The following is a 16582-nucleotide window of genomic DNA, read 5'->3' as shown; positions in this document are numbered from 1 at the left end:
ATTTGTAGTCTGTCTCTTGTCTTCTATTGTGTTAGTTAAATATACACTATAATAAATAATTTGATAGTATACAAATTTTACCATCAAAATAACTTATTCTATTTAAGATAATGCTTTGGTTTGTTGATTGTTGATTGAATGGCTTGAAAATTGATTGCAGTCGAATTTGAAATTGCACGAAGCTGGAAACCATAACACGGATAATCTGTGTTGTCCGATTGAGACGTGCCTGAAGCGATTCAACCGATTTGCCAGTCTGAAGGCTCACTTGGCGTCCCACCAGCAGGAAGAGAGCCTCTTTTGTACCGAATGTGGTGACGAATTCGACAACCAGGTAACATTTTATTGCCGTTTCATTTGTTCTATGTAAATATATCTATCAATATTCCAATTATTGTATGTGAAGAACTTTGAGTGTATGTTGGAATGAATGATTTCATGGTATTGTTTTTGAAAATGACGTTTTACATTTTATAAACAGTATCAATTTTAAAAGTTAGGTTACATTCAACTATAGTGAGGTCCACATCATAATGGCATTGTACGATTGACAATACTGTTGCTGTCCTTTCCTATCATACAACAAAACAGATAGCACTATCTCTCTCTCGCTTTGCAATGTTGTCTATTTGTCAGAATATTTTATATTTACTTTTGACAGTGACTGTACAAAACTGAACAAACCATATTCTCAGCCGCCATTTTTTTCATCATTCTATCAAAATACTTGAGTGCACAAGTCGTATAATTGATTTAAATGTATTTTTGAAACAATGAAATAATTTTTAAACATTACCTTATGAGAAACACAAATTAAAATACCTGAAATGACATTTTAAAAGTTGATAACTAACCATCCTAGACTTCATCTATGCTTAAGTTAGCCTACCCGTACAGGTTAGACATACTCGTACCGGTATAAATAATATTGAAAAGCTATTTCAGAATTATTCTATTGAAATTACTATCTTATTTTTATATAGGATATCTATTTTTCTATTATTTTTAAAGAAAATTGGAATAGAATATCTACCAAATAATTCCTGTTGTTTTGAAATTCAGATTGATCACAGCTTTTTAAATTATCACTGCCATTATAACGTGGACCTCACTATAGTTCAATTATCTGCCCAAAAATCATTCTACAATTAAAATTATTTATCTGGCTTTTGATGTATTAAATATATCAATTAATATTCCAATAATTGTATGAAAATAACTTGGAGAATATGTTGGAATGAATTGATAATTGTATTGTTTTTGTAAATGAAGATTTAAATTTCATAAACGGTATCATTTCCTAAAGATAGGTTACATTCAACTAGACCAATTTTCTGTTCTAAAATCATTGTACAACTACAATAATTATTCATCTGACTTTATGATGAGATTAGTTGGATTCAAGCGGTGAAGGCGTGTAAAACCGTCGAAAGTGATTTACAGAATAAATAAAATGTATGGAAATCCATGTAGGATATTTCACTGCTAAACACACTGTATATATGTTTTTTTACAGTATTAAATTGGATGATTTGTTAATGCATTGTTAATGATGAATATTATGTCTTTGTAATTGACTGTTTCAATAACTATAATTTTTTAGCTGCAATTGGATAAGCATACAACAGAACATTACCAAGAATGGGTGAAGAAGCCAGCTGCAAAAGTCTACAGTTGTATACACTGCGGCCGACAATACAGCAAGGAGTCTGTTTTGAAGGAGCATATGAGGTGCCATTATAAAGTGAGTTAATTATTCTTTCAAATAAATGAATTAATCTTCAGTATGAACGGTTCATCTCTATTATTGTTCATCTACAAACATCTAGTTTTCAGGGATTTCTTTATCTTCCAGCTGCAAGGGATTCCCCAGCTGCATAAATTTCTAATAGAATAGTTTGATTTAAATGAATTTCCATTAATAGGAATCATTATGATGATACAGTATTATCTGTATCATTGTATCGTTGTAACATTGCTCGTATCATTGTATTATTTCACCTTTTAATTATTATATGTTCAAGTGTTTATCTCAATACCATTAACAGTGTTAATTATATCGAGTGATCTGGCTGGCTCAGGTCTGATGTCGGAGTTTTCATGTCGTACCCGATTAATTTCAGGGCCTCTGACGTGACCTAACGACTGGTTTTAGACAGCCAGGAACGATGACTTAACGTGTGCATTCGAAACACGGGAGTGGCCCGAGAAAAAAATATCTTGCCTGGGACGGGATACGAACCCGGGCCTCTGAATTATAAAAAGCCAGCATCTTATCCACTCGACTACGACCACTCCACCATTGACATTTTAAATCTGTTTTATGGAATTATAAATATATACAATACTTTATGCCTTATACAGTACTTTCCAAAGATAATCTGTTCAGTAGTGTACAATTAATTATAGGTGGATCTACAAAATGATAACAATAGTATTATTCAAAATACTAGAAATTGAGAATTTTTCTCTTCAAATGTATAGAAATAGTAAACATATACTGGTTTCTTGTTATACATTTCTCACCAAATCACCATTTCACGCTGATCAATTATTATAGAGATGGAAATAGTAATAATAATAATTATTATTATTATTATTATTATTATTATTATTATTATTATACAGTAATAATAATTACTGATCGATTATGTTTTGAAATTCGAAAAATATCAGTCTACTGATTTCTAATGTGATTTTATATGATTATTTGAGGCTCTTTTCTTTCATATTGAATTGAATATATATTGTATGAATCAATCAATAAAAGAGAACTCTGTATCCTTTATTGTCATATATCGTTATTATAGTTAATTACTCATTTTTCAGATGAAAAGCTCGTTAGGAATACGCAAAAATAAGAAGCCGGGCAAAAAAGGCAATCACCTGCATGAGTGTGAAACGTGTCGTAAAACATTTCAGAAGCCTAGTCAGTTGGTAAGGCATAAACGCATACATACCGGGGAGAAGCCATTCAAGGTAACTATATCAAACCTTTTATTATGAATATCTTAATGCAATCGTGGATTAGCGTTAAACAGAAATAGTAAACACAGATAGTACATATGGCTCTAACGGCACAAAGCCATCTTAACCTTACACAGCACCGTAATGGGCATGTGCAGGTAACGTTAGGTTTTGATGATGTGCCAAGTTTGTACAAACTAGTACCTACTTATCAACGTTAGTAGACAGTCTACTAACTTTGCATACTTATAACATCAGGCCCCAAAACAAAAATAAATATATGGTAATATGATGTAAAATTAGTGTGTTTATTCTATTTGAGGGGCCTGATGTTATAAGTTGGTACTGGTCTCCATAAACTGACCGTGGATGAGGGCCTTAAGAGAAACATTGGAAAGTCTGATCAGGCTTAGTTATATTGATCAGTCAAGCGTGAGCTCAAACACTGCTAAAAATTCACGTAAGTTTAATTTCTCAGTGTTTTTAAGAAAAACTATATGGATAATCTACCTTGGATCATGTTTACTGTATCTGAAAATCTAGGTTTAGCACCTACAAGTGAATCCCACAAACCATTCCGCTAGTCATGCTGCTCCTTCCATACAAATTAGATTGATGTAGTGGCTTTCATGTAGCATGTAGTGAGGTTAATAATTGCTATTTATAAAAACTACTTATAATAATTGCTATTGATGTTTCACAGTGTGATGTCTGCTCAAAGGCTTTCAACCAAAAAGGCTCAATGAAAATACACAAATTAAAACACTCCGGAGCCAAGCCCTTCCATTGTGAATTCTGTGATGCGCAATTCAGCCAAAAAGGTGAAACATATTTTTGAAATTATACTTTTTATTGATTAGAATGAATTGAAATTTGAAAACGAATTGTCTCATCCACTTAGACCTATCTATTGAAAAATTGAGTTCTAGTTTCGGTTGTATCAATATGAAAATCTAGTAAACCAAACTAAACTTCAATCACTACGAGTAGATGTGACAATAATTTCAAGTCTTGTTATTTAATAAGGAATATCTACTGCAATATGAATTTCACTATGGAAATCAAAACTGTCAAATTACTTTTGAGGAAGAGTAGGCTCTTTCCTGTTGTAAAGAACAGAAAAGAAGCTTCAATAGATTAGTGAAGGATATCTGGTTGAGATTTATTGAATCGTCTTCATAAAATGAATAAAAAGGATTTCGGAAAATGTAAAATTCTTCCATAATGAATAGAAAATGTAATATAGTGTTACTAACAATATCAGTGTCTTTTTCTTATGGAGGAATACCACAACATCTTGTCCCATACAACTCAATTATAATAACGCGTTGTTTGTTTTATTCACTTCAAATAAGAAAAACTGATTACACAATACGGCACATGATTTGAATCATTATCCAAGTAGAAGTTGACAACGTATTGTTTTTATCACATCATGAATGAAATCAATTTTAATAATTCAGCTACAGAGTTTGTAAGTCGCTAAGCATTCGGAAGCCCCTATAAATTATCAGGATAACTTGTTGGGAATTTCTAGCAATTCCACAATAAATTGAGATAACCCACAACCTTTAGTGATCCTTAAATGATTGAGTTTTGTAATTGTAAAACTATCTAGTTTTGAACTATCTAGTTATAAAACTAGTTTTGAATTTTATTTTTGGCAAACTATCATAAACTTCTTCATTGTTCCCTGACTATTCGAGGATAGGTAAGAGTAGTAAAATAATGCATAATATATAGAATAGAATGACTTGTTTTTGTTGACGTGGCGAAGTTTGGACAATAATGTCCACTCTACCACTTAACCACGTCGTTAGCAAACAATACAATATAAATATGCAGAGATATCAAGCTCATATAATTAGGATAGAATTATAAATTTAAAATATGGTAGACATTTTCTATTCTTTGGGGTAAAACCTATCTGGATAGGGGCATGGAACGGTCAAGAGAGAACAATACCCCTCCTTAAACGCTGGTTGAATGAGAAACATTAACTGTCAACTCATGTCAATGCTCACCCAGTATCAAACAATAGATCACTTGATGCCCCCATCCAAATAGGTTTAGCAGCATAAAATATTTTTTCAAAGCCTACTCCAAAATTCACCACTCTGGTCCGCAACTTACAACTCGACATAGTATGTATCGTTTAAAAAATATCAATTAGCTCAAGGAAATTAGTTCTTTGATAATATTAGAATAGGCTGAAAATGTGATCTATAATGATGGAATTCAACTATTTTTCTAATTCAATAAGATGACTTGAAAATTCGTTTTGAACAATATGTAAAAATATACAATATACAAATACAAAAATGTAAAAATAAAATATACAATATACAAAATGAATGAGTAATTTTTAATTACAACCTGATATGAGTTACAAAATCGTTATATTATAGTTAAATTATTTGTTGCGTGAAACACACCATTTAATTGCAGGTTTGGTTTTTACCACACGACAAACATTATATCCTTGATTAGCATTCGATTGTACATCAATAAAACTGGTATACGCCTTCACGGTTTAGATCTTTGTCGCATCTTGATAAGCTCTGCAAGAACTCCATGTTACACCAAGAGCTACTGAGTATAGACTGTCTAATAGTTGGAAATTATATCTTTGATGAACCTGTACAGAACACGGTAATGGGAATCCCGCAGTAAAAGTCTAAGTGTGGAATAACTTCACTAAACTTAACAGGATGGTGGCATACGCTTCATTGCTCAAGGGTCGAAAATGTGCTAAATCTACCTGTCGCAGTTCTCGCAGTTGTATTGTTCTAGCTTGACCGTCCCATGCCCCCATCCAAATAGGTTTTACCCATTGTTTGAGCTTCTGAACAAAGAGGTGATATAGATCATTAGTTTGAATTTATTTTTCTTTTAATGTTTAATTTTATTTTGTTATAAATAATTAACTGATCGACTTCTTTATATGTTTGAAGGTTTGATATCTGGGTACTACAGATTATTCAGCAACATTTACCAGACCTTTTCATTAGTTTGTATTCATTCAGTTTTTCAACTTATTCCAAAGCTGCATTAATTAGGATGTTGTGTTGAATTGCAGGCAACTTGCGAGCCATGTTCTGAGACTGCATTCGATACCAGGTCTGAAGAGAAGGTGTACACGTGCCATTTTGCACTTGTGTGTTCCGCAAGGTCAGTCGTATGCACGCTCACATCAATCGCACTCATCGCGATCTCATCGCCAAACAAACTGACGGAAATGACGATGTAAGTATTTATTTATTCATTGAAAGGTTCACAGACAAATTCCAGTATAGTTTAGTCATAGAGAAAAGATAGCATAAGTAGATATCCCATGGTATAGGGCTGTTAAGGCCCAATATCCAATGGTATAGGTTCATGTTCCAAATCTCACTGTTAACTAAAGCCTTAGTCCTAGTAGTTCCTTTTCGTGAAGCTATGTGACGCTAGTAGTCTCTCATACTGTGCCGCTCTTACACTATCACCCTACCAAAAAAGTAATAATAGACAGTAGTCGGCTTGAGTTAACAACAACGGCTTCAAATTTGGAACTTGAACGACCTATACCATGGGATATCTACTTATGCTATCTTTTCTCTATGATGTAGTCAGTCGGTTCCTTCTTAGTCCGAAGAGTTTCGGACCTAACCGTTAAGATAACAGCCGTATAGTGAGGTCCACGTTTTTATGGCTGTAGAGAAAGGTAGGGAGACAGTGTTGCCGATTCTCCGCCTTGCTAATGCCTTCTATAGATACCGGTATATCTGATGTAGAACTATTCATTTTTTAAATAATGAATTACGTTTTATTCGTCAAGAAAATGAAGTTTTCATTGATTTACTAATAAATTATCATTTTCATAATTGAGATGGAATATTTTGTTGATTATTTATAGTCCCACATTGTTGATAAACGATCTGGCAAGGTTGCAGAGGTAGAAAAGGATAGCTCTATCTGTTTTTTCGATTGATAGACAAGGATAGCAACATCACTGTTAATCAATTACTTCTATTATAACGTGGACCTCACTGTAGTGAACAGTTCTGAAGTACTGTCCACCGCTCGAAACTTGGCCTCTGGAAGGAATGCAGTCGATTTAGGCGTGACATATGGCACTGGAGAGCCAGGTAGCGAGTTCACAAACGCTATGGTCTATTTGCCTTCGCCAAATGTAATTGAGCAATTTCCATCCCTCCAATTTGTAATTTAACGAGCGATCTATAAGTAAAATTACATCCTAACGTTTTTTAGTCGTTACATAAAATAATAGAGTTTAAGATTCAAGTTCAACTGCTACTAACTTAATGAAAAAATAGCACAACATTTCGACGTTTACTCCGGTCAGCAGCGAAACAAAACTGAAAGCTGAATGATGAATAGCTTTATTAGTTAGCACGGTTTGTAGTCACACTACCGAATCGTCAACAACATGGCGCCACTCGCTCATTTCCCCCTACGCCTCAGACCTCAGAAGCCAAGTTACGAGCGGTGGACAGTATCTTTCCGGTTATATTTTGTTATTCACTAAATTCTCAGTCATTTTATACGCGTAGTACCTATATTCATGTTACAGTCGTTTGAGTAAGTCGATGAAGAGTGCAGCAAGAGAGTCTGCTCACATCAGATCAATAATTGTTCAATTCCAAATCCTTAGCACTCCACTTTCAATGATTTCTTGGTTTAAGAGAACATTCAATCAAGCACTTAGCTATTAAATAGAGATATAACATTAAAACATGCAACAAATAACAATACTACATTTTCTTTTAGTACGAACCGCGATAAATAGTATTTTTTATATTCAGTATCAATCTTAATGAAAATTTAGAATATGACTTTCCTAGATTTTCACTTATGAACGGTAATTAATTCATCCTAATATGATATGAGGTAATAAATCGGTGCCTCAGATTATTTGCGCCTGAGTTGGAATCGAACCCAATACCAGGCATCGACTTAACTCAAACGACTGTACCATGAATATAGGTACTACGTTTATAAAATGGCTGAAATTTCAGTGAATAACTATTGAAGTATGGACAAAAATATACACCAGATCTAGTTCACTAAAGTTGTCATTTTCGAGGTTAGAAACTTTTCAAACTGTCCTCGTGTTGGCGTATAACTCTTGTATCTATTTATTCAAAGCTTCACAAATATTATATAATTATTTAATCGGGAGAGGAAAGCAGGCTTCACACAGAACTATTTATATACTAAATTTTTATGAAGAATAATACTGATTATAAAAATACAATCTATCGTGGTTCCTACTAAAATAAAGGTTAGTATTCCTGTACGTGTTTCATTTTATTTTCTTTGTAAGAATTTCTTAATGTTTTATGTTTATTAATAGCTAACCACTTGATCAGATTTTCTTTTAAAATCAAAAAGCTATTGAGAAATCATGAGGTAAAAATCACGTTGTCTGGTGAACAAAATAAACGGCGGTTTGCTCTTCACTGGGTCAGTCTTTTATTATCCTAAAGTTTATATGTCTCAATTGTTGTCAATGTTAAATTAATGGTTTTGCATTTATTATTGTTTATTTAAATACAAAAATTATTCAATATATTGAATTTTATGTGATTTTATCATACCACTTTTCCAGGGCGATGACCCTAACAAGGCCGCAGGAGAGACAGATTTGATGGAGATGGGTGATTCTACTGCTAAAGATTCTTCAGATAAAGGTAATGATTATTTAATTTTTCAAACATATAAGATGATATTAAATTATTGTAAGTAATAGTCAAAATCAAATTGTAAGGTAAGATTGTTATTTGGCTCAGTATTACATGTTCTACTTGCAAAATCTACGAGCGCAGATACATAAAATAATGATGTGATGATTGTTTCCAGAAAACGACGAGGGACAAGACAGTTCTAATCGACCCGAAGTTGGAGGCCGACCGACATCAAAATCTAATCGTAATGCCAGGTAAGCTACATGCCTAAACTACACACATTTTGTTCCAAATTGAAAATAATACAAGCCATATCATATTCGGAACCCACCAAAACTGTAGGTTCATTCATTTCACATTATCATCCGCCTCATTACATACGCACAAGCCTAAAGCGCGTGTGGGCATCACCCTCAGCAAAAAAAAGAAATCATATTTACTCATTCTCTGTGTATCAATGGAATCAACTCTATTTTTTTCAGTTTAAACACCATATTCACCTTCAACAATCAAACTTTATCCACTATCGGTCATGAAATTCAACTAATAACTACATTTTCCCATCCTATCATCTTCGATCGAGAATTTTAAATCATTTTAATTATTTTTGTTATATCTTAGGTCTATCATCACCTCGGTCGGTTAAAACGGAGATATATTTATAAGCTGTTTGTTTAAACCCGAATGAAACACATTTAATAAACGCGACCATACCTTCATGTAATCGCAGTTTAGCGTTAAATGTGGATGGTGCATAACCATAGACCGTTAGATTCTTATCATTTTAATAAATTGTGTTTTGTATAGCATTCAATAAATAAATTCTCAAAGCTCCCGTTGCACAAAAGCCTGATAAATTTTAACAGTGCATGATTTTACGAGAACCAATAACAGAAGCCTTCTTTTCAATAAAGCTTTCTCTTATTGGTTCTCGTGGCATTTAATCATGATTAAAATTTAACTAGCTTTTGTGCAACCGGGCCAAAGTTTACAATTATTAATGTCCCAAATTTTAACATGTAATGTGAACTTTTAACGATGAACTGCCTTGCCGAATTCGTTTCAAGGATTAGAGAAAACTCTTATTTCTGGTTTCATCAAGCACGGTCAAGACATTTAAACATGGTCAAATAGGGGACAGTTCACAACAAGTGCACTGAACCTATTATTTATATGGCGATATCTTCTATCGATAATTCCAGTACACTCATATAGAGCGTACCCGGTTTTACCATGTTCAAATGTCTTGACCGAGCTTCGTGAAACCGGGCATTATACTTTCTAAATAAACTCGTTTATAGCTTAGTATATAGGTAGCATGTTAAGTGAACAAAAGGCTCATCAATTCTCTTCACGGAAGTTCATTTCCCAAATATGAAAATCATAAGAAATTTCCTTATGGGCTAAAAAATCGAACTAAAAGCCTTCCAATTCTATCACCATACCTATTGACGATCAGTTTTTTGCACTAGTCGCAATGGAGTAACAAAGCTTACACAAAGAACAGTATATTATAATGCATTTTTAAGAAATGATTTGTCTATTTCATTAAATAATAAGTTGTGTCCAATTCTTGAACTGTTTCAGAAAGAAGTCTAAATCTGCTGGCAACTTATGTACTTACTGTGGAAAATTATTCAAGAAGCCATCAGATCTAGTCAGACATATTCGAATTCACACTCATGAAAAGCCGTTTTAAGGTAACGTTAATCTATAATTATTATAAATAAAAATCGAGCCTCAAATTTTTACATTCAATAACTTTTTTATGTGTGCACCGAATTTGATGATAATTTTTTAGCTATGTTTGTTATGCTCAGGAGCAGGTTTCTTCTTCTTACAGCTCAATCGTTTGATTGGTTGGCAGCCTTCCATCTAAATCTGTCCATTGCTACTCTCTTCCATTGTTCATAGCTCATAGCACCAAGATCCTTCGTCATTTGTCTTAAATACTGTAGTCGGGGTCTCCCACGACCCCTTTGTCCATCAACTGTACCTTCCAGAATACTTGACGTGAATGCGTCGTGTCTTATTATGTGTCCAATCCAAGAATGTCGTCTGGCCTTGAGAAATTCAGAAGAGATCTTTTTTCTGCCGCCCTCTGGAATACCTCCTCATTCGTAACTCTGTCAGTCCATTTTATTATGAGCATACGCCTCCAACACCACACTTCAAATGCATTTAGAGTCTTTTCCTCAGCCTTACCAATAGTCCACGTTTCAGACCCATAAAGAGCTATACTCCAAATGCAACTCTTTTATTAGTCTCTTTCTTATTTTCAAGGTTAGACTATTTGAGGAAAGAAGCTGCCTTTTACTAATAAACATACCCTTAGCTTCTCTGATTCAGCGCTTTATATCCAGTCTATCTTTTCCATCTCCTGATATAATGCTTCCAAGATATTTGAACATTTTTACTTGCTTCAGGGCGTGATTATCTAATTCAATGGACACATTCTCTGGGACTTTTGAGCAGACCATTACTTCTGTCTTTATCTTATTTATCTCCATATTATATTTATTTCGTAGAATCTCATGCAAGGTGGTTAGAGCTCTTTCTAACCGGCGGAGCAGGTTTATGGCCTATCAAATTTTCAATCCGACTTCAGGACTCTTTCCTAAGGTCCTTCAAATTTTACTTGTAATCCTTATGGGAGAAGATTTGTGAGCTGTCAACACACAGAAATAGAAATCAGCTGTTATAATCATTGCGTCATCCAACAGCCGTCGGTAGATCGGTTTGATTCACAAAATTCTAATAATAATGGCGCGATACGAACAACGTCCAAACTTGGGTCGTAGAACTCTGAATGCTGTAAATTTAGAATATGCACGGGAAAATCAGCAGCAAGGAGATATACTATTAAATTTCTCAGCAAGCTGCATTCAACTATATCTAAAAATACAAACTGCTGCACAACTAACTAAGCACATATGAAGTCCATATTGAGATATAAAAAATGTAAATACTGATTGTTGGATAGTTTTCATAAAAATATAATGCATCAGATTTAGCTAAGGCTAAACACACCTGAGGAGGCGCGGCTTGGTGATACAAAGTGTTGATCTTATGGAGATTGCCTTATTACACCGTTCCTCGCCATGCCCGATTCAGTGTGTGTGTGAGTTCTTCCATTCAAACCAATAAGCAAGAAGCACCTGGATTCAAAATGCCGCATCGCGCCTCCTCAGGTGTGCATCCAGCTCAAGTTTGTCATGAGATGCATTAACTATTTGGCGGTATGAAGTTCGCCGGGCCAGCTAGTGCCTAATAATCTGAAACATCCGAAATGAGGATTGATGAAAATAATAATTTTTCATTAAAAATAGTTGAATATTCAATGCTTATAAATACAAAGCAATGATTGCGATGGTACAATAGGTTCAGCCCAAGACTGTTCCCCTCCAATGAATTCGCATAGAATAGCAATGCTCAGTGAAACTATTGTGGCAATTTCTCAAATTAATACTTCTTGAAATGTAGAATTGGGATCCAGGCAAAAAGTCTGCTACTGTCAATAAATTTTCCATATATTCTTATCTGTGTGTGCTCTTTAACATAACACATGACACATTCTGTTTTGTTTGATGAAAAAATCCATTTTAAAGTAAAAGTTATTTTTTCAAAATGGTTTCTACATTTATACTGGGTTGTGCAGAGGAAACGCATGTTTTTCGAACAGCCAGTACTCATCAACGGGAGAGGGTATTGCCCTGGAACGAATTTTGGCAGACGACCCATACTATGCCATTTCAGTTGCTATGAGCGTTGGAACGTACAACATCGTGTGTTCGCTGTTAAGCAGTTTTTTTTTAGAAACAATGAATCTGTAGTCACAGTGCCATTTTCGTCAATATTTTAGAGTTGGGCGTCGAGGTGCAATGCCCGATCGAAATACTGTACTCCGATGGGCTGCAGCGTTTAGGAGTACTAGTTGTGTGATGAAAAAGAAACCGCCTGGTTTTTCCCGTTCAGTTCGTACTCCTGAAAATGTAGACCGAGCCAGTGTCGTCGAGTCGATCGTCTAGGACTAGTAACAACTGCCGTTCTGACTCGGTCTACACTTTCCGGGGAATGGGGAAAATCAGGTGGTTTCTTTTTCATCACAGAACTAGTACTCCTAAACGCTGCAACCCATAGGAGTACAGTATTTCGATCGGGCATTGCACCTCGACCCTCAACTCTAAAATATTCATGAAAAAGCGTTGCACTGTGACTACAGATTCATTGTTTCTAAAAAAAAAACTGCTTAACAGCGAACACACGATGTTGTACGTTCCAACGCTCATAGCAACTGAAATGGCATAGTATGGGTCGTCTGCCAACATTCGTTCCAGGGCAATACCCTCTCCCGTTGATGAGTACTGGCTGTTCGAAAAACATGCGTTTCCTCTGCACAATCCTATATTATTGTATAAATCTCACCATATTTAATATTATTGCTTGTATTCTATTTTTCTCAATTTCAATTCAAAGCTCTTGTTTGAAATTTGCCCTTGAAGAATAACATGTTCTACTATATGTAGACTTCCCTCTAGACCAATAGCTTGTTCGTTTATTTTATTAAAATGCCTCATGCTTTGAGGTCTATGAAGATCTGTTGGCTAAAATTTCTAACCAAAGTTTATTGTTTTCAGTGTGAACATTGTTTCCGATCGTTTACTGTGAGATCTACTCTCACCACACATATGCGAAGGCATACCGGAATAAAAGCCTACGTCTGTCGTGCATGTAACAAGACCTTCTCCTCCCAAGGAAGTCTCAAGATCCACTTGAAGTAAGTTATAATTATAATATTATTATAGATTCCAAAAACAAAGCGGAACGTTCTATTATGTACATACCGGTATTAATTATCTCTATTCAAATCTTGAAAACAATCTTCATTCGAATCAATGTAAACAGGAACCTTGAATAATAATAATAATAATAATTAGAATGATTTACACTGAATGGGATCCAAGATGGCGGATCAGATTTTTGAATTCATAGTAAAGTAGTATTTTCAATATGAGTAGGATCCCCAATCACACCCACCTTGAAATCACATTTTTCCATAAGATACTAAGCCGTTCTCATACTTTTTTCTCTCCTTTCTGCTTTGAATAGTATTGATTAATAATGTGAATATCTTTGGAACGGTTTGAGATATGCGGTTTTCGCCATTCATTTTTTCTTGAAATTCCGTATCGAAATTATGTATCACATTACCACCTTCCTATTTAAAAAAACAAATGTGCATTCGATATGGTGGATCCAAGTTGGCGGTCCAGATTTTTGAAGTCATAGTGAAGTAGTATTTTCAATTTTAGTCGGATCCCCAATCACACTCACCGACAAATTACCTATGTGTATGAGATATTAAACCCTTCTTAGACTTTTCACCCACTCTGTACATAAATAATTTACTATTCATATTATACTAGCAGGTAACCCGTGCTTTGGACTGAGGACAATTTTGTGTTGTAAAATGCAAACTCTTTATGTCCAGGAAAAAAATAGTATTATTATTTATTATTTCGTCAAGATTCGTCAAGATTACTCCATCAGAGTTGATGAAAATTCTCATTAAAAAAGAGGTTGATTGGATCACCACCTCCATAATGCCGTAGTGCATTTGTGTGACGTCAGCACAGGTAGGGCTCCTACACCAATAAAAATTCGTTGATTTCAGCTGATCTATATCAGCTAGTGTTTTTATTGGTGTAGGAGCCCTACCTGTGCTGACGTCACCAGAATGCACTACGGCTTTGTTTACGGAGGTAGTGATTGGACTCGAACTCGCAACCTTTGATTTGATTCATGAGACGCGCGTGCTACCAATTACACTACAGTCACTTGGAAAAAGGTCTGTTTGCTTGGGCTTTTATTGTTGCGTAAACTTTGAATCACAGATTGGATAAATTTGCTTTATTTATTAAACTAAAATTGATTGATCAATACCAATGAGAATAATCCTATATATATTCTCAGTAAATTCAGAATCTTTATTTAATCATTTAATTAGTTCATTAGTAAACATCTGTGTAATACCGCATCTACATGTTGGCCCAATGAAGGCCAATGTCGACCAACGCCAGTGTGTGGATGGGTGGTTGGCCAGCGCTGGCCAAGATGTGGAGTAGGCATTACCATGCTGGGCCAACATGCGGATTAGTTAGTAATAAAATTCCATTTCTTTTTTTTTCATCTGGTTTCCTTGCCCTACGTTGGGTTACCAGGCTGGGTCTGCTTACTGGACCAACATGGTTACTATTACCTTTATTATTGCAGTGACTGGGCCAACACGTGGACTATGCATGAGATGAGTGAAAAACTATTGTTATCTCAATCCATATTATACGAACGGGTCTACCTGCTAGGACCGCCACTTCCTCCAATCAAGCTTTCGTTTTGATTTTTTTTTAATAAGCCTAGAGTTGCAGTTTTGATTTGTGATATGTTGTGATTTGCAGATCGCATCTGCGACAGAAACGCTATCACTGTAAGCACTGCCTGCTGCGTTTCTCAACCCTCAGCGAACGAGCGTTACATATTCAGAATGCGCACGCTCTACTTGAGATGGAGCAGTCGTCAAACGGACTAGATAAGTCAGTCGTTTTGCCTGAACCGCTTATCATGACAGAAGAAGGTATTCACCAAACTATTATTATTTTTCTACTGTTTAAAATATCTGTTGTTGGTAGTAGTATCGGCTCGTGATCTTTTAGCTTGGGGGTTCAACCTCATGATCTATTCGGGAGAAAGTGTAAAGGTAATCTATATATATAAAAGCGAAATGGCACTCACTCACTCACTCACTCGCATAACTAAAAATCTACCGGACCAAAAACGTTCAAATTTGGTAGGTATGTTCAGTTGGCCCTTAGAGGCGCACTAAGAAATCTTTTGGCAATATTTTAACTCTAAGGGTTGTTTTTAAGGGTTTAAAGTTCGTCTTTTAGCATGTATATTCTTCTTCTCCCAATCTCTTAATTATAATTGAAATTTCCACATCATATGTTACTATAGAACTATAATCTAGATAGAGTACCTCTTCGAAACAGTTGTTAACTGGCAACTAAATTAATAATTTTGTCAGGTTGGCTTTAAGTTGAGTTGACTTTGTTAGGTTGGCACCAAGTTGAAGATTTAAATGCATTTATCGCGGAAAAATTGATTGGGCACTGCTACTTCAATCCTGGGTATATTGTATTACTAGCCGTCAGGCTCGCTTCGCTCGCCATATCCGTTTAGCCAGACGTTTAGTCTGGACCCCCGACTGGATTGTCCTAACATATGATAGAAATGCTGAAATGAAAAATGCAGGCGAGCGAAGCGAGCCTGCTGATCTCACTCTTGGACGATCCAGCCGGGGGTCCAGGGGGCGGAGCCCCCTGGCTAGACGGATATGGCGAGCGAAGCGAGCCTGACGGCTAGTCAATAATAATTTTAAGGAATTAAATTATTAAAATTTAATCCCCCCCCCAAAGATTAAGCATATTTTATACAAATCTAGATTTTTTGTCCTGTTTATATTTTACTCGTTTGATTTTTACTTTGGGAGTTGGTCTACCATCATGTTTCATTTTACACCTATCCTCAATATTAATAATGTTTGACTTTAACAAATATTGAACCTTATTCATATTTCCTCATCAAAATGCTGTTACGGTGTAACACAATAAATTATATTCACACTCTCACTAAAAGAAAATGGGCATACTAAAAATACTCACCAATACACGAAACACACTAGAAAGTACTATATTCTTCAACACGCAGAACAAATTTATGTAACGAAAAATGCAGGGAAATCTATCACAACTGAATACAGTGTATACGCGAAACCGTACCGTGCGTATAACCTCAAAACTGTCACGATTAGGCTGCTTCTTGTTTACTGCTTTTTTAATGTAAACTGCCACCAAATTTAAATTTATTGGTTA

General features: G+C 35.0%; 1 protein-coding gene across 1 annotated transcript in view; it reads left to right on the top strand.

The window, feature by feature from the left end:
• The window catches only part of LOC120348890 (zinc finger protein 236-like), a 44804-nt gene that overhangs the window by 9035 nt on the left and 19187 nt on the right, over positions 1–16582 (top strand). Inside the window, exons 7-15 of the mRNA XM_039436605.1 lie at positions 161–334; positions 1604–1744; positions 2830–2979; positions 3671–3788; positions 6047–6057; positions 6139–6213; positions 8579–8660; positions 8830–8908; positions 15110–15285. Of these exons, the coding sequence (XP_039292539.1) occupies positions 161–334; positions 1604–1744; positions 2830–2979; positions 3671–3788; positions 6047–6057; positions 6139–6213; positions 8579–8660; positions 8830–8908; positions 15110–15285 (1006 nt within the window). The remainder of the gene's footprint in view (positions 1–160; positions 335–1603; positions 1745–2829; positions 2980–3670; positions 3789–6046; positions 6058–6138; positions 6214–8578; positions 8661–8829; positions 8909–15109; positions 15286–16582) is intronic.

This window comes from Nilaparvata lugens, chromosome 10 (genome assembly GCF_014356525.2).
Source record: "Nilaparvata lugens isolate BPH chromosome 10, ASM1435652v1, whole genome shotgun sequence".
Classification (NCBI taxonomy): domain Eukaryota; kingdom Metazoa; phylum Arthropoda; class Insecta; order Hemiptera; family Delphacidae; genus Nilaparvata; species Nilaparvata lugens.
Note: the sequence above shows the minus strand (reverse complement) of the source record. Positions and strands in the feature narration are given on the sequence as shown.